The sequence below is a fragment of the Trifolium pratense genome, linkage group LG6 (genome assembly GCF_020283565.1).
Source record: "Trifolium pratense cultivar HEN17-A07 linkage group LG6, ARS_RC_1.1, whole genome shotgun sequence".
NCBI classification, from domain to species: Eukaryota; Viridiplantae; Streptophyta; class Magnoliopsida; order Fabales; family Fabaceae; genus Trifolium; species Trifolium pratense.
Window position 1 is genome coordinate 45,159,330 of NC_060064.1, and position 25,108 is coordinate 45,184,437.

The 25,108-nt window shown below is 32.1% G+C and overlaps 5 protein-coding genes across 7 annotated transcripts; all 5 read left to right on the forward strand.

Moving 5' to 3' along the window:
• The first annotated feature begins 994 nt into the window (after positions 1–994).
• Positions 995–6,338, forward strand: LOC123889130 (ER lumen protein-retaining receptor). The gene is made up of 6 exons (XM_045938352.1): positions 995–1,271; positions 3,215–3,480; positions 3,623–3,738; positions 5,005–5,078; positions 5,955–6,018; positions 6,105–6,338. Exons 1-6 carry the CDS (start codon positions 1,181–1,183, stop codon positions 6,139–6,141), a joined length of 648 nt encoding a protein of 215 aa, XP_045794308.1. The 5' UTR covers positions 995–1,180; the 3' UTR covers positions 6,142–6,338.
• A 1,870-nt stretch (positions 6,339–8,208) lies between these two features.
• On the forward strand, positions 8,209–8,538 carry LOC123892374 (albumin-1-like). Its single transcript, XM_045942161.1, has one exon. It carries the CDS (start codon positions 8,209–8,211, stop codon positions 8,536–8,538), a length of 330 nt encoding a protein of 109 aa, XP_045798117.1.
• Positions 8,539–10,339: 1,801 nt separating this feature from the next.
• On the forward strand, positions 10,340–13,046 carry LOC123889131 (putative F-box/FBD/LRR-repeat protein At5g56810). The gene is made up of 3 exons (XM_045938353.1): positions 10,340–10,627; positions 11,288–11,992; positions 12,263–13,046. The coding sequence occupies exons 2-3, from the start codon at positions 11,288–11,290 to the stop codon at positions 12,668–12,670; spliced, it is 1,113 nt and encodes a 370-aa protein (XP_045794309.1). The 5' UTR covers positions 10,340–10,627; the 3' UTR covers positions 12,671–13,046.
• Positions 13,047–13,893: 847 nt separating this feature from the next.
• LOC123889132 (F-box/FBD/LRR-repeat protein At4g00160-like) lies at positions 13,894–17,612 on the forward strand. 3 transcript variants are annotated; one of them, XM_045938354.1, is made up of 5 exons: positions 13,894–14,685; positions 14,816–14,959; positions 15,158–15,443; positions 16,932–16,982; positions 17,187–17,612. In XM_045938354.1, coding segments are annotated over exons 1-4 (1,179 nt in total). In that variant the 5' UTR covers positions 13,894–13,938; the 3' UTR covers positions 16,934–16,982; positions 17,187–17,612. The 3 variants fall into 3 exon arrangements, with proteins under 3 accessions (XP_045794310.1, XP_045794311.1, XP_045794312.1); XM_045938355.1 differs by having other exon boundaries at positions 16,932–16,977; XM_045938356.1 differs by lacking the exon at positions 16,932–16,982.
• Positions 17,613–19,239: 1,627 nt separating this feature from the next.
• LOC123889133 (F-box/FBD/LRR-repeat protein At4g00160-like) lies at positions 19,240–23,797 on the forward strand. The gene is made up of 5 exons (XM_045938357.1): positions 19,240–20,074; positions 20,163–20,300; positions 20,478–20,760; positions 23,298–23,363; positions 23,481–23,797. Exons 1-4 carry the CDS (start codon positions 19,322–19,324, stop codon positions 23,303–23,305), a joined length of 1,182 nt encoding a protein of 393 aa, XP_045794313.1. The 5' UTR covers positions 19,240–19,321; the 3' UTR covers positions 23,306–23,363; positions 23,481–23,797.
• The last annotated feature ends 1,311 nt before the right edge of the window (positions 23,798–25,108 follow it).

Here is a 25,108-nt window from a genome sequence, read left to right on the forward strand (position 1 = left end):
ATCATTTCAAAGCATTCTACTATTTTTACATCAAAATTATTTCATATATTAATTCTTTATTTTACTAATGTCTTCTCATACATATAAACATATAAAAAGAAGATGTTTATGAACTTTCTATCTTACTCTTCTTCAAAACTTGACACCTCCATCTTTTAAGGCATTTCAAGAATCTTTACGCCAAACATTATATCATATATTACTTCTTTATTTTACTAATGGTTTCTCATATAATAAAAGGATTTAAACTTACTCAAAAAAACAAAAGGATTAATGATATGCACAGTTAGTGTAAAACTTTACAAAAACATCCAATAAAAATCCACGAATTTACTACATCACCCCACTCTTGTATGATTGTTTTGAGGAATTGGATTTGATGCAATCGACTTTTCATGCAGTCTTTTTATAGCCGTCTGATCACGATCAGATGATTTAAACAAATATAGTCAACAAATACAATTTTAAATCATGACCATCCGATCTTGGTCGGACAACTATTAATGGTCCAACTGCACATAAAATGTGACTCCATGGAATCCGGCTCATTGTTTTTGAAACTACTTATATGACATGACGACATGAAAGAATGATGGTTTCATTTTTTTGGTTTATAAACTTTTCTTTTTATCGGATTTTGGTTTATATTATTTTTTGGTCAAGTAGTCTAGTGACTAGACTTTCAGATATTTATTTTTTGGTTCACAGACTCTCACATATTTAAATGTGGAGAAATATGAAATTCGGGGTTCGAACCCCGGCCACTCCAAATCCAATAATGTCACTGGTGGCTGTCATTTGAGCTACACTTATGACACTAAAATAAAAGATATTAATATAAGATAATAAATATGGTAAAAAAAAAACAATTTCAATATAGTTATAAATAAATGTGAAAACAAAAAATATATTATAAATAAATAAATACCCCCTTTGTACACCAAAAAAATAATAAAATAAAATAAAATTCTGATAAAAGAAAAACGTTAAAAAAATAAAAAATTACAGAGAAGAGAAACGAAGCAAAGAGTTAAGACTAGTAACATATTCTGAAGTCTTCTTCTTTGCTTGTATGCAACATCCACACACTATCGGAAAACGATTTGTTGCAACCAAAACGCAATCTTCTCTGTGATTTCAACAAATTTTCCAGATCGAACAATTTCAGATCTAAGCGAAGATGAATATTTTCAGATTAGCTGGTGATATGACCCATTTGGCCAGCGTCCTTGTTCTTCTTCTCAAGATCCATACCATCAAATCCTGCGCTGGTAATTTTTCCATTTTTCAACTTCTTTTTTAATGAATAATTTGTTTTATTTTTGTTTCAATTTTGAAGATGTTAGTGTCAGTGGATTAGTTAGAAATGCTTCAAAAACTTATTAGGATCTAAGATAGGAGAAAACTGAAAAGTGTTTTTTAGGCATTGCTTTGAAATTCTCCTATTAGGATTAGGATTGTTATTGTTAGAATATGTATTTCTAGGAATTATTTCTGCTGAGGCATTTTTCTGTATTTGTTATATAGTGTGAAACACTGACATACACACGGACACCGGACACACACCGGACACGGGACACCTGGTTTGGATTAGCTTATTTGAGTTTATCTTATTGACATAAGTTTTGTGAGACTATTCTGCAGAACTTTATGACATTTTTCATGAGTTTCAGCTTATTTTTATAAGTTCTTGAAGATAGCTTATGAAAACAGCTTATAACATATACAAAATTAATTTAATTTTATCTGATGCTCTAAAAATAGCTTATGTAAGCTTATACATAAGTGCCATGATAACTTGATAAGTGCTTGTGCTATAAGCTGCAAATAAGATGTTTATCCAAATAGGCCCATAGTCAGTCTATGGAGTATTGACACATACACCAGACATGACATTGATACATAGACACTGATATGCCTTTTCTTTAGAAATTGGATAATAGGCATACCTATTGTTGTACTAATCATAACATCTTCATCTTTTTAACTAAGCAAGATTTGGGTACATTCAAGGATTTTTGGGCCTGTTTGTTTCAGCTTTAAAAAAATGGATTTTTTCTTTGTATTTTTTAAAATAGATTTTTTTTAAAACTGGTTTTCAAAATATTACAAGTTTTTTAATATTCGTTTTTTCTAAATTGAAACACTAATTTTGACATCATATGACATAAACACACATTATTGAAGATCAAAACATAGTCAAAATCAAAAAAAATTCCAAAGGTTGTATTTCAAAAATGATTTTTATGAAAATCTATTTGAAATAGCTTCAAAATTAAGTGATTTTTCGAAATTTCTATATCCAAAAATAGTTTCAATAAAATGATCAAATTCCTAAAATAACATTTTAAGAATAACTGTTCAAACCAAATTTTCATTTGAAGCTTTTATAAAAAGTTTCTTTGTAAATTTTTTTTACACAAAATTATGTAACACTATAAGAATCTATTTTGAAAAAATCTATAACAAACAAGCCCTTTATCTTTCTATAGAATAGATTTGGCCTATTACTTGTATTTCTGAGGAAACAAATTTGGTGGTTAAGACAAAATTATGCCTAAAAAGAATAAATGTCAATGGTATTGGTCAATAGACTGATGTAGGTCGGTAGGAACAATACGTTAATCTCAGAGTGCAATTTTAAAAGATTGAGTATGTATGGGAAATAGTAATTATGAACAGTCTTTATCTTTGTGTGTTTCTTTTGTGTGAGAAATTGTTAAGTTTGAAACTTGTATGTTGGTAAAATTTGGGAAATGAGACTGATATGTAGGCATATATGTAGTTGTAGACATAGATGAATGAGCACAGCTGTAAGTCTTTTGTCAGTAATGTAGTTTTATGTTGGGGTGCTGCTCAGGCTATTGTAGATCTGTACTTTTCCTACTTCTGTAACTCAAGTACTGTTGATGGTTCCATTGCGATAAAGTACCATGGTAGCTTACAATATAATTATGAAAGGGCCCTTTTATTCTGTATTACTAAAAAGAATGTTAGCTTACAATATTATTTTGTTATCTGTATGTGGATGAACACGAAGACTGTTTTATTCATAACTAGATGAAGGATTTATTAGAGGAGTAGGTTCCTATGTATCTGTGGGTTTTCCTTTTCATATTTTAGGCATTAGTTAACTGTGGTTTAGTCTGATTTTTTATTGAAGAGAACTGTGTGTGTTTTTCTTTGACTTTGGGTGCATCTTATTTATATGCAGGTGTCTCGTTGAAAACTCAAGAACTATATGCACTTGTTTTCGCTGCTCGCTACTTAGATATCTTTACGAATTACATATCATTATATAATACTGTTATGAAGTTGATATTCTTGGGAAGCTCATTTTCTATCGTATGGTACATGAGGTACCACAAAATTGTTCGTAGATCATATGACAAAGATCAGGATACCTTCCGTCACTATTTTCTTGTGTTGCCCTGCTTAGTGTTGGCCCTACTTATCAATGAGAAATTTACATTTAAGGAGGTTCGTATGCATTTTCCGTTATCCTTATCCGTCTTCTGTAACTGCTCTGCTACCATACATCTTTGCATGTTTTTAAGAGCTGATAACTTTGCAATACTTTAACTTTTGTTTGCTTTTCAAAACATACTTGTGCTTGGAATAGGTGATGTGGACATTTTCCCTGTATTTGGAAGCTGTTGCTATACTTCCTCAGCTGGTACTGCTACAGAGAACTAGAAACATTGACAATTTGACAGGACAATATGTCTTTCTTCTCGGGTAAGCTATACTCGTTTGTCTGATTTTAAACATTTTATAGTTCCATGGTTTCTGTGGTTCTTGTTATTGCATTAGTATTGGAATTAGCAGCTATTATTTATCTTCTGGAGGTATTTCAGCCAATGATAAACATCCAAACAACCAGATATGTCATGTATCTGTTCCTGTATAGAATGAGCTTAGTAGTTGTTTAATGCAGGATGATGATACAAATCGAAGTTGCAATTTGATAAAGTTCTGAGTCATTGATTAATACTCTTTAAATAATGATTCACGTGAAAAAAAATCATAGCATTTCATGTGATGTGCGGCACTGTTTCCAAAATAGTGATTCAATCTCTCCTAAATAAAGCGTAGGCTAGGCGTAGCGTAGCTAATGCATACAACGTAAGGAGTAGAGAAATTATTATTAGTTTGCAGTAGTGTATACGGACCAGCCTGTCCAGTGGCTTCGTTGAAAATGTTAAATGAAATTGGCCTTTTATAATGATCTTCAGTTGAAAGTTTTTATGTGGGAAACCAAAGGTCTTCCTTATTAAGGTTTTCAAGTTTATGCAATTACCTCTGCTTAAGTGGCGTCCTATCATAGAAAAGAAGCAATCGTAACTTTGTATATCAGAGGAATCCATTTTCACATGCTATAGCTCTTATGCATTTATACCTAAACTCCGATGCAAAATTCAGGAATTAGGATGTGTTTTGGGCTTGTGGAATGTTTTTCTATTTTCAATATAGCTTTTTACTATTACTAATAATTACTGAAACACCATTTATTTTTATTTTGTTTCCTGTTTTCGGTGATTTGTTTCATTTTGCATTTTTATTTATTTTCTATATAAATCATTAAGAACAGGAAACAAAATATAAAAGGGTGAAATTTTCGTGATTATTAGTGAAAATGAAAAATAAGAACTGATAACATTTGCATAATTAAACCAAAATGCTTCCCTTAATTTCCCAAGGTTACATAAACTGTTACTGTTCAATACCCTAAGAGTGGAACAGGGAAGCAACTCTCATGTCTATTTTCCGATTAGGATTTCTGCAGTTCATGGGGATATGAGTTACACAAAAATGATATCTATTAATTAGTTGCTTCAGTTGATCACTTCATATATACATACTTTCTTTCGTTTTGTACTTGATGCTATATAGGTTCATGTGAATCAACTCTTACGAGCTTGTTCAACTCATTTACAGTTACTTTTGAAGTCCACTGATTATAAAAATTGATATTTATATTGTTCTTTTGTTTGTCAAATACAGTGGGTACAGAGCACTATACATTCTCAACTGGGTCTATCGCTACTTTACCGAGCCTCACTTTGTCCACTGGATAAGTATGATTCTCTTTGTTTAATGGTTATAATATTTTTATGCTTTTATGATTAGCATAAATATCATCATGATCCCCGCATTAGTAACTATATGTTTCATGGTTTGGCATGTGTACCTCTTCATTGCATTCTCAGTTTTCAGATTAAAGATGCATTTATACCATTGTTCTAAGAGGTTCCTTATTGCTCAAATGACTGTAAAAGATTTCTGGTTGTGTAAATCGTTTATACCATTGTTCTATTTTGTATTCACTGCATAGAATCCATTACTGAAGATTTTTTATATTTATTCATTTCTATAAAAATAAAAAAAAGCTTTTCTTTTATCTCTCTCTCTCTCACGCTCTCTGTGTGCGTCTGATATAATGAATGCTAATATTCATTAATGGGTTCCAGTTATACATTATTGATATAATCAATTTAGTGCTTCCTTTGATGTCGTGTAGCAGTCTAGCAGATGGTAAATATCAATTTTTCTGTTTCTTCAATTACATATTGATAATAACTTGCCATTCGATGCATGCTTCCATTATGGAGTATCTGCTACCCTATAGCTAGTACTATAGCTAATAAATTTCCTCCGATAGAATAATCAATCAGAACCAGTTCAGAAGAAGTCCACTATATTTTTCTTGACGGAAGAAGTCCACTATATTGTTTTATGATAAAAAAGTAAAATTTTTACAAGATTATATTACAAGTAAATGCATTTCTGTTGTCTGTTTCTCATATTATTTGTTAAAATATAGTTGTGATTTCTCTTTAGACTGGAAAGATTTTCCAATTTTTTTTACAAACCTTTTCCCTCGAAATCAGACATGTACACATTACAGTAGCGATGAACCTTGTTCTAACTGCCTGCCATTACTTCTTTTGCAGCATGGGTTTCTGGGCTTGTTCAAACACTGCTATATGCTGACTTCTTCTACTACTATTTCCAAAGGTAAATTAGCCTACTTTTCAAGTCCATTTTATTTATTTATGTTCGTAATCCTTGTTCATCTTAGTTTTGAAAATATTATCATGCAGTTGGAAGAACAATCAAAAGCTTCATTTGCCAGCATGAGCGTACTCTCCATACACAAAAACCAAGGTTCTCATGTCATGTGGATTATTAACAGTGAGAAGAGAAGATCAAAGTATTTGTCTGGACAGCGGTTTCTGATTTATGATTCCATATTTGTTTGTTTTTGCTCCCTCAAATACTACTGTACTAATGACTAGAATATTATAGATGAAAAGGCTTCAATTATTTTCTGATGATGATATTATTCTGCTTCTATGGTAAAGAAAGTAGGTAATTGTGGTGGAGGATTCTTAGTAGATATAGAATTTGATGGAAGGGTTTTCATTGACCCCTATTTAAAACTGTGTTTGGTTTTATAGTGAGATTTTAGTTTTTTTTCTTCTGGTACATAGAAGAAATGGCAAAATCATCGTAAACTCACACACACACAAGTGAGAGAGCTGGGGTTCGAACCCAGACCACGGCGTTCGGCCTAACAATTTCGGCATGTTTTTGCCCGTTGAGCTAGGACTTGTGAACGATTTTAGTATTGTTTTTAACTTCTGTTTAAAGCGATTTTAATTAAAATATAGATACGCGGTTAGAGTTGGAGAGAGTTGATTTTAGGGAGATTTGGCAGTATAATAGAACTGCAGCACCACCTTAGTTATGAAATTGAAGGCTGCAACATATTTGCATCAGTAGCCTTCTCTTTAGAAGTATTTACTTTTTTGGATCCTGCCTAGGCCAAGGCTTGATTAGTTTAATTTGCTTCATTTTAAAAGCTATAACTGTAAGAAAAGCACAGGTAATTAGGATGTTTGTTCATTTTTAATTCCTGATTTCAAGTTTTTCTATTTCTTGGTCCAAGTTTCTCCATTTAGAACTATGAATTTGAGAATTTCTTTTGGCACCTTTCTTGTTTTCTCCATGCCATGCTAATTTACCAAAATATCCCTATCAGCTAGTTAAGTAGTTGATATAATCGGTTTCTTATGTAGCTGATGGGTAAAAAAATTCAGATTCTCCAATGTCTAAGATTTAACTCCCCACCCCAAAAGACACCCTGTGAAAATGTGAAATCAATCATTTTTTCACTCCATTCCTCCTTGATCTCACATACTGACCTAAGTGTTGGAGTATCGAAAACCCAGTGCCACTTACTGCTTCGAACCTCACTGTCGGAGTCATTTAATTTTGTTCTAGAGCACTTTAATGACATTAAAGATCATCATCAAGCCAGGTAGCTCGTATATTGAATATTTATTCACCTTCAATAATAATTTATTAAACTTGTTTTTCCTCAGGTAATGGAGCAGATCTCAACTCCCGATCAATTTAATAAACATTGTTTGCCAGACTAGCATATACGTTGCATTGAAAAATGTACCGAAACAAAACATTTTAGAAAGGGACCATTTAAAGATAGTATGGGGATGTCTCTTTTCCTTGCTTCTCAATTTAATAAGCATCATTAACATTACATTGCCACACTAGCATATACGTTGCATGCAAATAAGTTGCATTAAGAAATGTACTGAAACAAAACAATTTTATAAAGGGACCATTAAAGATTAGTATGAGAAATGTACCAAAAAATAAATAAAATAGTATGAGGATGTCTCTATAAATTGGTATATGAAACAATGAACTAACACAAGATCAAGCTAAGTCTCATAAGAACAAAAAGTATTGTAACCGGTTCTTTCTTTTCGATCAAACAATGGCTTATGTTAAACTCACTCCATTGGCTGTCTTCATGCTTGCCTTAATTTGTAATTGTATGTATCTTTAATTCTGTTAATATTTTTTTTTAAAGAGAATAGTTTGTGAATCGAAGTTCCGCTAGTGGTAATTTTATCACCATTTCCAGATTTAATCTTTGTTCCTTGAAATTATATACCAGGTCAAATTCTTAGCACTGGACTAATATTTTACTTTCTAAATTAAATTTATCAATAACCTATATGTTATAATATTATTTTTATGCATTCATCCGTAGGTAAGATTTGCTCATATATTTGTTCCAAATTTAACTAGTTTGACCATTTACAGTAGCATTCCCTATGAAGAATGTCAATGCTGATTGTTCTCGGGTCTGTGTTCGCCATTTGAAATGCCATATCCATGCGGCTCACAAAGTTGTCGTTGCGTCTGTGGGCATTATTTGGCGGTACATGCATATATCCAACTGGTTCTGAGAGTGAGTCTATTACGAAGATGGTTGAAGAACATCCTAATTTATGTGAGTCTCATGATGAATGCTTAGAGAAAAAAAGTGGGAGCTTCTGCGCTCGTTATCCAAATCCTGATATCCCATATGGCTGGTGTTTTGACTCTAAAACAGAAGCAGAACGCATCTTTGAGATTGGCTCTAATTATGCAATAAAAGGCTTCTTCAATTCTCACTCCAACTCTAAAGCAAAAGAATTTTTGAAGATGCATCTACTACTTTGAATAAATAGTCTTTGTTTCCAACTAATCTAGGATGGATATCTTAGATATCCATCTGGATTTCAATAAATGATGCATGTGCATGGGTGTAATATATCAAGTTATTTTGCTAGTAATGGTACTCTTACTTTGGTCTTTCTCTAATTGTGCGCCCTTATATATTTTGGGGCTTTAATTATTCCATTAATATTTTTTTAATGGCAAATATATTATGTTATATAAATATAAAAACAAAAAGAATTTTTTTTTTCTAGCCCAACAATTTTCCATCTATCCTAATATTTTAAACGCATTTACTATATATGTACATGTAATATTTTAATATTAATACAATTTAATTTATAATATTTCTGCCATATAAGATGAAAGGGACAAAAAAAATTGATTTTTATATGATAAACTAGTTCGCATCCTAGAATGTGAACTGTGGTTTTTTCAATTTTTGCAATTTTTCACACTCGCGACGTAGCATGCGAACAGGGGTGTTTTAGTTTTGCTATTTTCTACATTTGCTTCCTAAGTAGCGAGCGGCAAATTGGGAATACCAAGCAATTAAATATGGTAAATAAGTTTTGAAACTTGTATACTCCCTCCGGCCTCTTTTTTAAGCAAATATACCAATTTGCACACTTATTAATAAATTACTTTTTTGTCTTGATTTTATGTAAAATTTCTATTACAATGACTAAAATGACCTTATAATATGTTAAATTTGCATTGGGACTCTACAACCATGTTAAAAAGTATAACAATTAATGAGGGTATTTTTGGAAGAATAACATTAAATAAAGTTGATTTAGGTAACTTTTACTTATATTTAAGGTCAAAAAGTGTTGTTAACTTTTGCTTATACATAAGGCCGGAGGAAGTATATATTAAGGCGATGACTATTATTCTCCTTTATAATTTGGGGTATTTATCAATCAAACAATGAGAACAAGTCACATAACTTAAGTATATTTGCACGTGATACCCATAATTAATTAATAACCAACTTTTATTTCACATGCATATGAGTTGTTATCATTGGTTGATGGTTAAGTACCCAAAGGGTTAATTTTAAAAAAAAACATATATTAAAAATATGTTTTAATGTGAAAATCACTTTTTGTTTTATCTTCTTTAACTAGTGTCTAAGAACACTAGTCAACAAACCCTATAAAGGCTAGTATATGCTAATAAACTAGCTTATAACTTATAGATTATATTGTCTCCGTCTCAAAAAGATTGTCATTTAAGGTTGTTTCACAGATATTAAGAAATGTGATGTTGTTAAAATAAATAATATTTTTACTAAATTACCCCTATAAATTAATTTTTGAAAACTTACCCCAATAAATTATAGGTTTATTTCCTTGGAAATAATGCATATAGTAATTATAAGGGATACAATTGGAAAGTATTACATTGAAAAGTGAGAATGACAATTATTTTGAGACAAAATTTTATTCCTAAAATGACAATTATTTTGAGACGGAGGGAGTAATTAATAAGCTAATTGCACTGTTTGATAAAATTAATTAACGGTTCAACCAGCGTGTAGAATGACATAAAAAAACATTCTTAATTAATAATAAAATTTATGCTTATGTTTATTTTAGGTTTTAGTTTTAGTTTGATTCATGAAATAGTTATGTTTAAAAAGTATTTTTATAAAAAGACTTTTAACTTGTATTGAAAGTTGAGCGGATAAAATATTTTAGTACAAAATTTTATTGCATTGAATAATAAAATAGCTTTATTTTTTCTTGGTCAAATAAGTAATTGTAGAAATATGAAAAAGCTCATCATGTAAATATACCAAAAAAAAAAAAAAAAAACCAATTGTTAGTTGGTTTAGTGGTGATTGGTGCTGAACTTGGTAGGGAGGACCGCGGTTCGATCCACCACAACTGCGATCGGGAGGGGGCTGGAACCACTTGCTGCCAGAACTGACCCCCGAACCAGATTCAACTGGTGGTGAAAAGCCGAAGAAAAAATATACCAAAAACAAAAACAAAAAAAAATCTAGTTTCTCCTAAGTCCTCGGCCTTCCTCCGCCGTTTGCGCAGCGGAATTGTCGATCACTCCTCCTCCTCCTTTTCATACAAAGGTTCTTCATTTCTCTTCAACTGCTTCTTTTTTTTCCACATACTTCAACATGATTTTGTTTTTAGGGTTTCAGTTCCTTGTTATTTATTTATTTATTTATTTATTTTTCACCTTTGTTGTGCAAATGAGTTGTTTGATTCCTTAGTAGTTTATTGAGCAAATTGATGGTTTATTCCTTCGTAAATAGATAGAAAACCCTAAAACCCTAAACCCCAATCATTTTGTTTTATTATTACTAACTAATGAGCAGATGTATTGACTGTTTGTTTGATTGGAATGCAAAATTGGTAGTTTTGTTATTTGTCATTGTTGCTTGCTGCCATGAGGTGTTGTTACTGGTGCGGAGATTTGTTACTCTGTTAGCTTCTTTATAGTTATTATACTCAAAATCATGATTAGATTCAATGGGAGTTTAGTTACTTCATTATCTTTTTTAGAGTTACTTTGTTATATATAGCTTCTTTTATTTATGTATTTGGTTGAGTTCCATAAATTTGGCTTCGATAGTTCGATTGCTTCTTTTAATTCTAATCAAATCAGAAAAGCTATTTATTGCTTAACCTTTATTATCATTGTAATTTTTATTTTGTTGGTTTGTCTTGCATTGAGAATCGGTGTTTTTGCATGTTTTCAAATTGATCCTCGAAACTTTGGAATGCAGATGGATGACAGGATAAGCGCGTTACCGGATGATATCCTCAGTCACATTCTGTCTTTTCTCCCAACTGAAGATGCATTCACCACAACTCTTCTTTCAAAAAGGTGGAAGCTAATTTGGCTTTTAGTTCCCGTTCTCAACTTTGACGATCAAAGATTTATCACTAGAGGCAAACCTTATGTTCACTTCATGGATATGGTAAAGTCCATTATTTGTGCAAAAAGGAAGCACCGCAAACCCATCAAAAAAATGTACTTAAAATGTCATCGTGATTCTAACCACGAGCTTTCGGAAGTCAATGTGAGGAAGTGGTTATTCGGAGCAGCAAACTGTGGAATGGAGCACCTTGAATTCCAAACGACACTATTATTTTACTTTTATATTTCCAATTTCCGTAACCTTGTTGTTCTCAAGTTGAAAGCAGTACGTCTGAATAGCTGTTTACCTGGTCACTTTCAATCACTTAAAACCTTACATTTGAACGACATTTATATTCTCAAACACTGGTATATTCGAAAACTGCTTAATTCTTGTCCAATTCTTGAAGATTTTGAAGCTAAAAATATATCTGGGAAGTATTCGCCAGAGGAGTATAAGAGAGAGTTTAAAAGCTTAACCAATTTGGTTAGGGCAGATATTTCCAACTTGAATAGATTTGATGTTCCTCTTGAAGCCTTTTCTAATGTTCAATTTCTTCGGGTAGAAGAGGTAATTTTTATGTGTTCAATAATTTGTTAGTTATTTCCTATGCATCACCGACACTTCAAATTGAAGACATGTCCAACAGTCTTCTAATTCTTGTCCAATTATTGTAATTGCATACATTTACTTCTATTTTCTAACAATTATTATCAGTCTATGTATTGGTGTCGTGTTCGGCGTATGTGTCAGTGTCTGTGTCGGTACTTCGTTTATTTCCATTTTTTATTTACAATGTCACTCTAAATGTTTTCTCATTTTAATTTGTAACTGTTGTAGATGTATGGCCATGTTCCGGTGTTTCCTAATCTTACCCATGCGGAGCTTGGCTTCCAAAGTAATGTTGATTTGTCATCGGTATTTCGGGTACTGGAAAAACTCCCCAAACTTCAAAATCTTGTACTTGAAATGCCTGAACCTTCAACATCAGTTGAATCTTGTATCTTGATCCCATTTATTTCTCCGGAATGCCTCTCTTCACAGTTCAAAGAGTGCACTTTGACAAATTATAGAGGGCAGAAACATGAGTTGCAATTTGCACAATACATTATGCTGAATTCAACAAACTTACGGCGGATGATAATATGCACTCCATCTTCCGTGAATGACAAAGAGAAGCTTGCAATGCAAATGGAATTGTCGTCCTTTCTAAAGAGTTCTTCTCCATGCCAGATATATTTTAAATGATAATTGTTCGGCTAGCTGCAAATTGTTCTTAGATGGTTGCGTTTGTATTTGGTTCCCTCATACGCATCATGGACCCATAGAACCATTGTATTTTGGTTTCACTTTTTTCCCTGGATTCCATTTGTGTTGAAATTTCCATTTCTGTTAGGATAATATATCCGATACCATTGGATGGTTTATGATATTTTTATGCTTTTTATTTTCTCTTGTAACTAATGCTGTGAACTTGTAAACACATTGTGAAAAGAGGCATTTGAAGTAAATTTGTGTATTACTCTGATCCTCTTTCTAAAGGCATTTGAAATTCAAGCAAATGGCAAAGCCATGGTAAAAATTAGGTGAGACCTGTTCAACTATAGATGTTTTGTTTACTTGAGTTCGTTGTGTTCATGATAGATGCTATGGTACAAGGTCGAACTAATACTATGGTACTATTTTCCTGGTTTGTGAAATAACCGAGTTAGAGATTTAGCGATTTAGTTTTGTTTACTTCCTGCTTTTATAAAACCTGAAGATTATTGCATTTTCATTGTGTTCAATATGAATGAATTAAATTGTCTAGGTTTTTCACATGAAAAAGAAATAGGATATGCTATATAAATAATCAGCAGAGTACACTTGATAACTTTTGCTGCTATCTCTATGAATATGCTTACCAATCAAGACTTTGAACAATACAACACTGAATTCGGGAAGGACACCTACGAGTGCTTGCTTTCGTAATAACTCTGGTGAGTTTACTACTGCATTCACATAGCGGTAACAAATGGTTTTATCAACGGAGGAGGGTGAAACATGGACATCATTGCAAGTTATGAATGAAGCTAAGCATTGGGGTTTTGAACGAGTCCAATTCGAAAGTGACTCTCAAGTGTTAGTTGAGGCAATTCGTACCAAGAGGCGAGACAACTCAGAGTTTCTTTCAATCGTTAATGATATTATCCTTGTTATGTTATCTTGTGCAAACTTTGAAGTTAAGTTTATTATGAGACAAATGAATATGGTTGTTCATACGCTAGCTAGGGCGGCCAATTCTTGGATTAGTTTCCATAGATTTGAGATTGTTCCTTCATGTATTGAACTTTTGATGATTAATGAAATACATTAAATTTGTTTTGTTAAAAAAATAAAAAAAAATAAAAATATAGATAGAATACAAAAAGATAAAAAATTACAATAATATATTATTAAAAAAATAATAATAATAAAGAGGAACATTAACATCAGAAGCGGCGTTTACCTTGACAACAGCATCAATCAAGATATCAATGGCGGATATAGTAAGCACTTTACCAGATGCCATTCTCTGTCACATTCTTTCTTTTCTGGAAACCAAACAATCTGTTGCCACTACAATTCTTTCCAAGAGATGGAAGTATCTATGGCGATCAGTTCCCGTTCTGGACTTAGGCCGCAGCGCAGTGACAGATCAAAACGCCTATATCCGCTTTATCCATTTCGTATACTCCGTTTTGCTCTTCAGAGATCCCGCACTTCCCATTCAAAAATTCAAACTTATTTTTGGTTACCATATTCATCAAATTGTCCGTCCTTACTATCCGATGGACACTATCACTAAATGGGTTGATTTTGTTGTACAACGGCGTGTTGAGTACATTGATCTCCATGTTGATCTCCATGTGGGAACAGAGTATTTGCCCAAATTGCCTATCAGTATTCTCACCTGCAATACACTTGTGGTTCTCAAGCTTGTTTGTTTCAATGTGGTAGAGCTTTTTTCTCCTGTTGCTCTTCCATCTCTTAAAACCCTACATTTGGATAATATTATGTTTCCTGAACTTCGAGATTTTATGCTGTTTTTAGTTGGATGTCCAATTCTTGAGGATTTATCCACATTTGATGTGGCATTTGATTCTGAGGAATCTCTTACCTGTGACGAGTGGAAGAGTTTTTGCTTAACTAACTTGACCACAGCTGATATTGATTGCTATTGCAATCATTTTCCGCTGAAAGCAGTTCACAATGTATCTTCTCTCCGCTTACAAATTGACCAGGTTTGTTTATGATGGTACCGACTTATGGAATCAAATGTGATTATTTGTGTTTTGTTTTGCTTTACCTTTTGTTTTTTATTTAGAATTTTACCTGATTATTTATGAAATTTTTTCTTTCTACGTATTGTAGGAGAATTGCCGTAATGATTTCATTCATACTTTTCATAACTTGACCAAACTGGACTTGTTTTGCTCTTCTCTCCATTATAACTGGAAAATGGTAATAGAAGTTCTCAAGCATTGCCCTAAGCTTCAAAAGCTTCACCTTAATGAGGTTTGTTAAGGATCATTGTATCCGATTTACCTTTTCATACACACTCTTAGTATTTGGTTTGGATCTGACTTAATAATTTTACAAAACTGACTTAATAATTTTATCAAATGATTTCCAAGCAATATCTCATCTAATGTTAGACTCTTAAGACACACCTTTATGTTTTATTTTAGTTAATTTTATGTGCGTTATTAACAGGTTGAGCTAGAAGAAGGATTATGGACTAGAAACGATGACAATGAAAATTGGGTGGATCCAGATTTTGTTCCCCAATGCCTTTCATTACACCTTAGAACTTGCTATATATCGAGTTTCTTTGGCCTACATGGTACTGAGCTTATGCTAGCAAAGTATATTTTGAAGAATGCAAAAGTTTTACAAACCATGAACATCTGGAACAGTGGACAACCCGAAATAAAACAACAATTATCCTCAAGCCCAGTGGCCTCTGCAACATGTAAACTTACGGTTTATTACGTTCCATGTAAGTAGTAGTCACACTATCCTTTCTTTAATTTCATTTATGTTTACCATGCAACTGCTAGATTTGCTAGTTTGAACTAGAACTTTGATGGTCATAAACATTGTCTCCATGCACAAGTTGAGGGAAAGTGATCCTTAAATGATTGAGTATTTTCTCACCTAATTTTATTTTTACTTCATAACTTCATATCCATGCCAATCTATTTTTATGAGTAGTTGCATGCTAAAGTCTGATTTGATGCATAACCATTGGGTAGGAGGGTGTAATTGTAAATTAACGACAATGGACAAAATAAACTAGTAGTTGTATAATGATCATAAACATTATCTCTGTGCACAAGTTGAGGGAAAGTGATCCTTAAATGATTTAGTACTTGCTTACCTAATTTATTTTAACTTTATAACTTCATATCCACATTGATCCATTTTTATGAGTAGTTGTATGCTGAATTCTGATTTGATGCAAAACCATTGGGGGCAATTGTAAATTAGAGAACATGGCCAAATGACCAAGTAGTTGTATAATTGTATTTTTAAGAAATCCTTATTTATCAGTCTTTTGATAGTGTGTTTTGACTGTCACACTCAAAAGCACTTATGTGAATGACTTAGGTGGTCCCAAATGTTCTTTTTAAAGACTTGGTTCATTTGACAGGACAAAATGGGGTCGTATGATCCATATAGTTAAACTTGACTAATAGGATAAGGCTTCTATTTGTGCTATACTCTGATTGTAGCAGTTTACACAGGACAACAATTTATGCTCTATGCAAGCATTTTGTAAGATATTTGGATACCAGTGTGGGTATTGTGGAAGACATGTATGCTGTTATTTGTGTTAGGTTCAGTTTTGGTATCAATTATTCTTAATTTATGACATTTGTTTTTCCTGTTTACAAGTTATATTTTATCGGTGATCGGGGTAGTTTTGGAGAATAGATAACACTCTGTCTCGTATTACTGTGCTTGAACATAAAGGCGGTATTAAGAAGAAAGTCAGAAAACAGCCTATTAATATGCAATTGAGCAAAAAAGCTCTGACTTTAAATGGGCTACCTTCTAGTGGACGGTGGGATTGGTGTCCCTCGGATTAGTTGGTCCCTGGACCATATACCAAAAAAAAAAAAAACAATAACCATAACCATGGAAAATACAAAGGGGAAAGATTGGGAAAATTGAAACCTAATTCTGATCTGAATTAGAAAGTTTCAATTAATATGTAATTTAATACACAGGGGAAAGATAGGAAGAACAAAAATATAATATGGTTTTGATATTATGACATTATGTGGTCTGAACATTTGGGGTATCCTGAAGTAGTAGTTGAACTTTCTATAATGAAGACATCCTTTGTAGGTATGATTTAAATTTAGAAAATGTCATAAGAAATAAATTAATATAAATATTTGAATCTAAGGATTTTGTTCATGTGGACTTCTTTTGTAAACTCCTTCACTCATGTGTTTTCTTCTCTTTTTAAATTTTTTAGAGGAATAATGGAATACCGCTGCAAGAAGACGTATCAACGGATAAATGTGAGGTATTGCATTATTATTCTGAATTTTGTTTTTCAAATTTTAATGATCTTGTTATATAAATCTTAACATAACAAGGATGTAATTGCTACCTGGCTTTTACTTCTTCTTTTTCTATGATCTCATATAACAAGGAGAAAAATGATGATGACATGCTGTAAATTTCAGTGAAAATCGACTGCATCTAATTTATTCTTTTTGACTCATAGGAAGGGTATGTCGTGGTGGTGTTTGCTACAAATTTTTGTACTGGTATTATGCAGCAGGAGTATGGAAGGAAACCTTTGATTTTAGTTTGTAGAGCGGATGGTTTTGGACATGGTAGCTATATTATATGCACTTGATGAAATGTCTTGATAATTACTTATAACCTGTAAGCTACTAATGTTTTGAAAGTATGTATGAAGTGTGGAGGTGGCGGAACTGAACTCCATAACTATCAGGTAGCATGCTTCAAGTCATTTATCTTTGTATGTAGAATGATTTGTTTTTTAGTTGTTGATGTTAAAGTGATACTGCACTTATTTTGTAGTTTAATTCATGTAAACCTAGCAAATTTCATTGGTTATTTTGTCTTTTGATATATGAAATAGATAGATAGATATGCTATGGTTTAGACGCTTGAAATATAGCGAATTTTAATTTTAGTTCTTGTTTATTGATTTTTGTTTTTCGTTTTTCCTCCATTGAAAGTCAAATATAATTGTTTATTGAGTCAATATTTTTGTTCAGAAAAGCTAACGTGTAGATAAAAATACACATCAACATTATCCACGTGATTTTTCATCCTGAATCCTTCTGTACGCTTCAATATGCGGATACAAAGTGACATGTCATAGACTCATGGTACCTGTGTCTCCCATGTTACATCTTTGGCTTCAACCATTTACAATTGGTTCCTCGCACTATGATCAATTAGATGCAGTAGCCATATGCACGAGCACGACTCCTTACTCTCACATGCATGCGTAACTATGAATTCTGTTTTTAAAAATAGAGGCAATGATGCTGAAGCCTAGAGGGTTAATTATTGGGTTTTAGAAATCAGGAACACTTATTGTTGCTCGAATTCTGATTTGTGTTTGCAAAAAGCATTGATAAATTTGGGGAAAATGATGATGAATTCTGATTTACAAAACCCAACCTAAAATAAATAGGAATAATGTTGATTTGTTGAAGAACAAAGGACCAACTATCCATTTTCATGTGTCAATTTTTTGAATCAATCACAAACTAACGCCATTTATGTATTTTCTAGAAGTAGATAAAAAAAACGATTCAAAAATATAAAAGTATGGAAAAATTATTTAAAAATATAGACCAAAAGTTATGATAGCAAATATTTGAAGTCTAAAATTGACTAAAACTTTTTAGGGTCATGTTAATCAGTATCCCAAAATCAAAAAAAGAAATATTTGAATTAAAAATAGTATCCCGAGAAGTTGGACTTCAAATATTTGCTATCATAACCGTACAAGTTGACCGTATAAGTTCTAATGTCATATTACTATATTTTTATCCTTAAATAGTATCCCGAGAGCCGAGAGCTTTGTTTAGCTTTTTCCAACCTTTTATACGACTAAGAGCCTGTTTGTTATAGATTATTTTAGAAAAAAAAACCACTTTTTTTTATAAAAATAATTACTTTTAATTGTTTTGCATCTGTTTGTTATAGATTTTAAAAATAATCAGAAGCTAAAAATAATCAAAAAACAGCTAAAAATGAAAAGCTACTAAGAGTAACTTATAAAATAATAGAGAGAGAAAAGAAATGTTAAAATAAGAAAGTTATTAGTAATTAAAAAAATCACTTTTTTATAAGTTGTATGCAAACAAACTAAAGATTATTTTATTTTAAAAAAGTGATTTTTATTATAATAAACAAACACAAAGTAAATTCAATTTTTTTAAAAATCTCTAAAAACTAATCTCTAAATTATTTTACATCAAAATCACTATTTTTTTTAATCTGTAACAAACGGACCCTAAATACAAAATTTAAAATATTTATAAGATCAACAACATAGTATTAAACACTAAAAAAACAACTTATTAAAATTTTATGCATTTAGGCATTATTATTAATTTTTCAAAGTAATTTACGAAAAAATAACTTATAAAATACACTTTTTGTTAGTAAAAATTTATAAATTAAAAAAAAATATTTATTTACGTAAATTATTTTCAAAGTTAAAAAATAAGTAAAATGCAAACCAACCATTAACCCTATTTTCCATTTCACCTTAACTTGAGTCGATGAACAAAAGAGATAGCGGCACAAACACAAAAGTAACTTGACAAGTTTTTCTCTTTCTTCTTATTCTTCTCAAAATCAACTTCACCAATGGTAGAAGAAGATATAATAAGCACTTTACCAGATTTAATTCTCCGTCACATTCTCTCTTTTCTCGAAACCAAACATGCCGTTACCACATCCATTCTTTCAAAGAGATGGAAGAATCTCTACCGTTCAGTTCCAGTTCTGCACTTCAAAACAACAGCCACAGATGAAGCTGCCTATTTTCGCTTTATCAACTTCGTATCCTCAGTTTTTCTCTCCCGAGATCTCGCATTTTCCGTTAAAACTTTCCACCTTGATTTTACTTACCATGATTATCAAATTATTTATCCTCGCTCTCCTATGGAAATTGTCACCGCATGGATCAATGTTATTGTACTACTCGGTGTTGAGTGCATTGATCTCTGTGTAGAACTGGAAAAAACCATTGGTTTTACCAAATTGCCCATCAGTATTCTCACCTGCAATACCCTTGTGGTTCTCAACCTTCATTGTTTCGGTGTCGAAGAAACTTTGTCTCCCGTTGATCTTCCATCTCTTAAAATCCTTCAATTGGACAATATTTGGTTCCCTAAAGTTCGAGATTTGATGTTGTTCTTAAATGGATGTCCAATTCTTGAGGATTTGTTTACATTTAATGTATTGTTTGATTCTGAGGAATCTCTTACTTATGATGAGTGGAAGAGCTTTTGCTTAAGTAACTTGATACGAGCTAATATTGATTGCTTTTTTAGTCATTTTCCGTTGAAAGCAGTTCATAATGTACATTCTCTGCGCTTACAAATTCACCATGACAAGGTTTGAATGAAAAAAAAAAAAAAAAAGAAAGTGATTTATATTTATTTTTACTTTTACTTCTAACGATTTATCTTTCTACATATTGTAGGTAAATTACCTTAATGATTTCATTCCTACTTTTCATAATTTGACCAAATTGGAGCTTAATTCTCTCGATTATGGTTGGCAATTCTTGATAAAAGTTCTCAACCACAGCCCTAAGCTTCAAGAGCTTAACATTGATCAGGTTTGTTAAGGATCATATTTGATTTATCTTTTCGTAGTACACTCTTAGAATTTGGTTTGGGTCTAACGACTCTACACGAAATCATTTGTGAGGTACTAAATTTCCCTGTCTCAATTTGTGCGGGACTCTTAAGGCAACTTTATATATTTGATTTGATTTTATGTGGATTATTAATAGGCCCACTTAAACAAGGAAACATGGACTAGAAAAGATGACAAAGAAAATTGGGTAGACCCAGATGTTGTTCCACAATGCCTTTCATTACACCTTAGAGCTTGCAATCTATTCAATTTCTTAGGCCTACCAGGCGAGCTTCTACTTGCAAGGTATATTTTGAAGAATGCAAGAGTTTTACAAACCATGGATATCATGAACGTTGGACTGGCCAACATAAACGGACTAATATCCTTGTGTCCAAGGGGCTCTGCAACATGTGAGCTTACAGTTTATGATTCTCCATGTAAGTAGTAGTTACACCATCCTTTCTTTCATTTCATTTACGTTTACCATGCAACTGCTTGATTTGTTGGTTTAAACTGGAACTTTGATGGTAATAAACATCGTTTCAATGCACAAGTTAAGGGAAAGTGATCATTTGCTTACATAATTTTCTTTTTACTTTATGACTTCATGTTCACATTGACCCATTTTTATGAGTAGTTGTATGCTAATTTCTGATTTGATGCATAACCATATGGTAGGAGTGTACAATTGTAAATTAGTGGACATGGACATAAAATAATGTAGTTGTATTTTTAAGAAATCCTTATTTATCAGTGTTTGGATAGTGTGTTTTGACTGTCACATTGAAAAGCACTTAGGTCCTAAATGTTCTTTTTGAAGACTCGGTTTATTTGACAAGAGATAATGGGATTGTTTGATCCATATAGTTCGACTTGACTAATAGGATAAGGCTTATGCAAGCATTTTGTAAGATATTTAGACACTAAAAAAGGCATTGTGGGAAAGTGCTCTGGTCATCAATAAATTGTATTTATGTAGACAATGTAGCATAAAGGATGATTTTAATGGGAAAAAAAAATGCTGTTATCTGTGTTAGGTTCAGTTTTGGTCTCAGGAAACCTAAACGCCGTAGTTTTGGAGAATAGATAATACACTTTCTCTTATTATTGTGCTTGAACATAAAGGGTGGTATTAGGAGGAAAATCAGAAAACAGACGCTTAATATGCAATAATCATAACCATGGAAAATACATAGGGGAAAGATTGGGATGAAAACTGAAACCTAATTCAGATCTGAGTTAGATAGTTTCGATTAGTATGGATTTTATCGTAATTTAATCAATTGGATAATCTTGATCTTGTCTCAATCAGAACTATTTTCCTATTAACCTTCCCAATAACTTGTTGTAATCAAATCCTCTATGTTACCAAGATTCCAAAGTTGAACATATGCCTATAAACTGTATTGTGCCAGTAAAAACAGCATAATTCCATGGTAGGACATGTTGCTCCTTACCTTATATAGATCTACACAACCTGCTAAATTAAGTTATATGCATAAAACATGATGTTGCTCCTTATATTGTCAAAAGCTTCCCTGTTATTCAGCTCATGTGATGTAATACCAATACCTTTACATGACAGCATCCTTTGCAACATCATCCATAACTTGAAGCATCGTATGCCGACTGCATTAGTGTCCCTTCCAGTCACTTCAATTTTAATTAAGAACAAACACAAACACAACTTCACAGAATATTAATAAAATCACAAGATAGTTTTCACTCCTAGAAATTTAATGCAGCTGTGATCGTCATTCTTATATTCCAATGCTCCAAATTCATACCCTTCCAATCCCCTTATATATGAAAACACATGCAACATTCAAACACAACTAAGATAACACTGTATCACCAAGAACAATCAGAATTTGTTTGCATTCACTTTTTTCACTCTTATTTTGTCGTACATCTGCACTGGTACAACAACCACTCCAACTCCAGCTGCTTTCACATTCTTGTCAAAAATTTCAAACAGAATGCCATGCATTCAGCATTCCCCTGTCTGCTATACGAAAGACGATAGTTTTTTGTTCAGATCAACAAATTTCCAACATCAGCTTTTCTCGCCCAAACAAGCTAATGTAATTCTGTACATCTGATAGTTTTGTGTGTAAGGAGTAATCCTTTATAGAGGAGGAAATCATTGGAAGAGATATCTCTCTCTTGTTCTTAATCATTTACATTTAGTAAAAGTTCTTTATCTTCGTTTGTTTCTATCAACTTTCTCTTTGGGTTTGCTACTGCTTGTCAATCTCCACATGTAGGTTGCACTGATTTCTAAGCATTGCTCATTGCAACCTTGTTACACAGTAAAGCCTTATCTTAAGTTTGATGGGTATCATCAATTCTTCTAATTTTAGACTCCTCGAGTTATAACTTAATACTTTGCTTTAGCACACACTCAGTTTCCTTTATAGTGACAACACAGTTATATTCAATTACTTAAATTTTCTCAAATTATTACTAGTGTCTATATGGCAGTGTCGTGTCCAGTGTTCGTGTCAGTGCTTCATACATAGGTATCCATTGTTTCACCCTTTGTTTCTCTTCAAGCTTCTGATTAGATCAGATGGTATATTTGAAAACTAATCAACTCCATTTCTTTTGTTTTATGTATTAAAGATTGAAATATAAGTAACAACCACATAATAGAAAATAAGAAAGGAACAAATTAGACGTATGGATCCATTGTTTTGTTAAAATATCTGTAAACATGATATGGTTTTAGTATTATGACATTATATGGTCTTTGAATATCCGGGGTACCCTGAGATAGTAGTAGAACTTTCTAAAATGAAGACGTGAAGTGTGCTTCTTAGGTACGATTTAATTTTAATTTAGGAAAAGTTTTAAAAAGGACAATATAGAATAAAATTAATATAAATATTTGAATCTAAGGATTTTGTTCATGTGGACTTATTTTGTAAACTCCACATCTCATGTTTTCTTCTCTTCTTTTTAAATTTTTTAGTGGAATAATGAAGTTTATGTGTGGAGTACCTAGCTCCAACAAGAAGTTTCATCAGATCATTGTGAGGTATGGTATTATTATTCTGAATTTTGTTATTCAAATTTTAATGATCCTGTTATATAAAATAGTTTGGTACAACAATGAACTAATACTACCATACTATTTTTCGTGTTTGTTCACCAGCCAAGCTAAACATGAAGATCATGCCTTTTTTTGTGAGTTCCATCATGGAAGAAATTTCTATATGGCTTTTACTTCTTTTTTTTCCTATTGATTTCATATAACAAGGAGAAAAATGATGACAGGCTGTAAATTTCAGTGAAAGTTGACTGTGTATAGTGTTTTTTTTTTTTTAATTCGTAGGAAGGATATGTTGTGGTGGTGTTTGCTACCAATCTGTACTCTATTACGCAGCACGAGTATGGAAGTAAAACCGTTGTTTTAAGTTTGTAGAAGCGATGATTTTGGTCATGCTATGTAACATCCCGAAATTTAGGAAACCAATTAGTACCAAATTGAGAGAACCTTAGATATATTTGGGAGTCATGGTGGTTTAGGAATAAACCGGAATTAGAATTATAAGATGGATAACATGTTTGGAATTAATTAAGAACTCAAGGACATTGTAGTAAATGCATATGAGTGTATGAAAATTATGATGGTGAAAGTTCAAAATGGACAATTGAGGGAACAAGTAATATGACTATTATAAAGAAGAAGAAAAAAATGATTTATTCCTCACTCTTTCCCCTTCTCACGCCCTCATTTCCACCGCCTTAACATAGAGGATAAAAATCTTCATTCTTTCACCAATTCCTCATGCATGTCAAAGAATAACTTTGATTTAGGTCCATCTAAACTGTTCTTTCAACCCTAATTAAGTTTCAAGCTCACCACCTTAAACTCATTGCAATCCACCATGGGAGAGGAAGGAAATCAAATTCATCTTCAAGCTTCTAAGAATCAAACTGTTCTTTCGTCCATCACTTCTTTGAAAAATTGGTGAGTTCTTAAATAAGTTTGATTTGGTTAAAAATTAGAGCTTGAGAATGGTATTATGAGAAAACAGTTTTATATACTAGATTTTTACGGTTTTAATACCCATTCTTTTTCTTTTAATTATGATTAGGAAAGTGAATGTTATAAACTAGGAGAATTAGGGATTTAAATTTTGATGTTGTAATGCAAAAGTTAATGAATGATTGATTGTAGTAATTCATTTCTAAGTAAGTTGTAGTTCCCTTCATCGTCTTGGTGATGGTTCTGTGATGTTTAGATTTAATAGAAATAAAATCAAAGTGGTTGATTATAGTAATTAAGGTATAAGTAATTTAAGAACTAAGGCATTGTGAATTAGTATTGATTGAAAATTGTGAAATCTTTTAAATGAATTGTGGTTGTGACCAAAGCTTTTTATTTGATGTAATATTCTTTGATTTTCGAACAATTGAATTGAAATCGTGATTGCTATGGTGGAAGACCGTGCCACAACGAAGAGATAATGTGGTATATCCGTTCGTCACAACGAAGAGATAATGTGGTTATACCGTTCGCCACAACTAAGAGACAATGTGGTTAGTACCGTTCACTGCAACGAAGAGATAATGCAGTAAAGTTATCGTTCGCTGCAACAGAGAGAGAATGCAGCCTATGAGATAGTATTTTGATATGGATGACATTCACCGCAACGAAGAGAGAATGTGGTCTATTTGAATGTAGTAGGACAAGATAAATGATATGAGATATGACGAGTTTATTTTAATTTTAATTGTAGAGATGGGTGTAGAACTTCATGTATAACTAATGATCGG

Bases quoted from the DNA above. Each gene is read 5' to 3' on its own strand.
- LOC123889130 (XM_045938352.1), top strand. From the start codon at position 1,181: ATGAATATTTTCAGATTAGCTGGTGATATGACCCATTTGGCCAGCGTC. The intron at 5,079-5,954 runs GTATGATTCTCT...CTTCTTTTGCAG, and splicing joins TCACTTTGTCCACTGGATAA to CATGGGTTTCTGGGCTTGTT. The intron at 6,019-6,104 runs GTAAATTAGCCT...ATTATCATGCAG, and splicing joins TTCTACTACTATTTCCAAAG to TTGGAAGAACAATCAAAAGC.
- LOC123889132 (XM_045938354.1), top strand. From the start codon at position 13,939: ATGGCGGATATAGTAAGCACTTTACCAGATGCCATTCTCTGTCACATT. The intron at 14,686-14,815 runs GTTTGTTTATGA...TACGTATTGTAG, and splicing joins TCCGCTTACAAATTGACCAG to GAGAATTGCCGTAATGATTT. The intron at 14,960-15,157 runs GTTTGTTAAGGA...CGTTATTAACAG, and splicing joins AAAAGCTTCACCTTAATGAG to GTTGAGCTAGAAGAAGGATT.
- LOC123889133 (XM_045938357.1), top strand. From the start codon at position 19,322: ATGGTAGAAGAAGATATAATAAGCACTTTACCAGATTTAATTCTCCGT. The intron at 20,075-20,162 runs GTTTGAATGAAA...TACATATTGTAG, and splicing joins TACAAATTCACCATGACAAG to GTAAATTACCTTAATGATTT. The intron at 20,301-20,477 runs GTTTGTTAAGGA...GATTATTAATAG, and splicing joins AAGAGCTTAACATTGATCAG to GCCCACTTAAACAAGGAAAC.
- LOC123892374 (XM_045942161.1), top strand. From the start codon at position 8,209: ATGCGGCTCACAAAGTTGTCGTTGCGTCTGTGGGCATTATTTGGCGGT.
- LOC123889131 (XM_045938353.1), top strand. From the start codon at position 11,288: ATGGATGACAGGATAAGCGCGTTACCGGATGATATCCTCAGTCACATT. The intron at 11,993-12,262 runs GTAATTTTTATG...TAACTGTTGTAG, and splicing joins AATTTCTTCGGGTAGAAGAG to ATGTATGGCCATGTTCCGGT.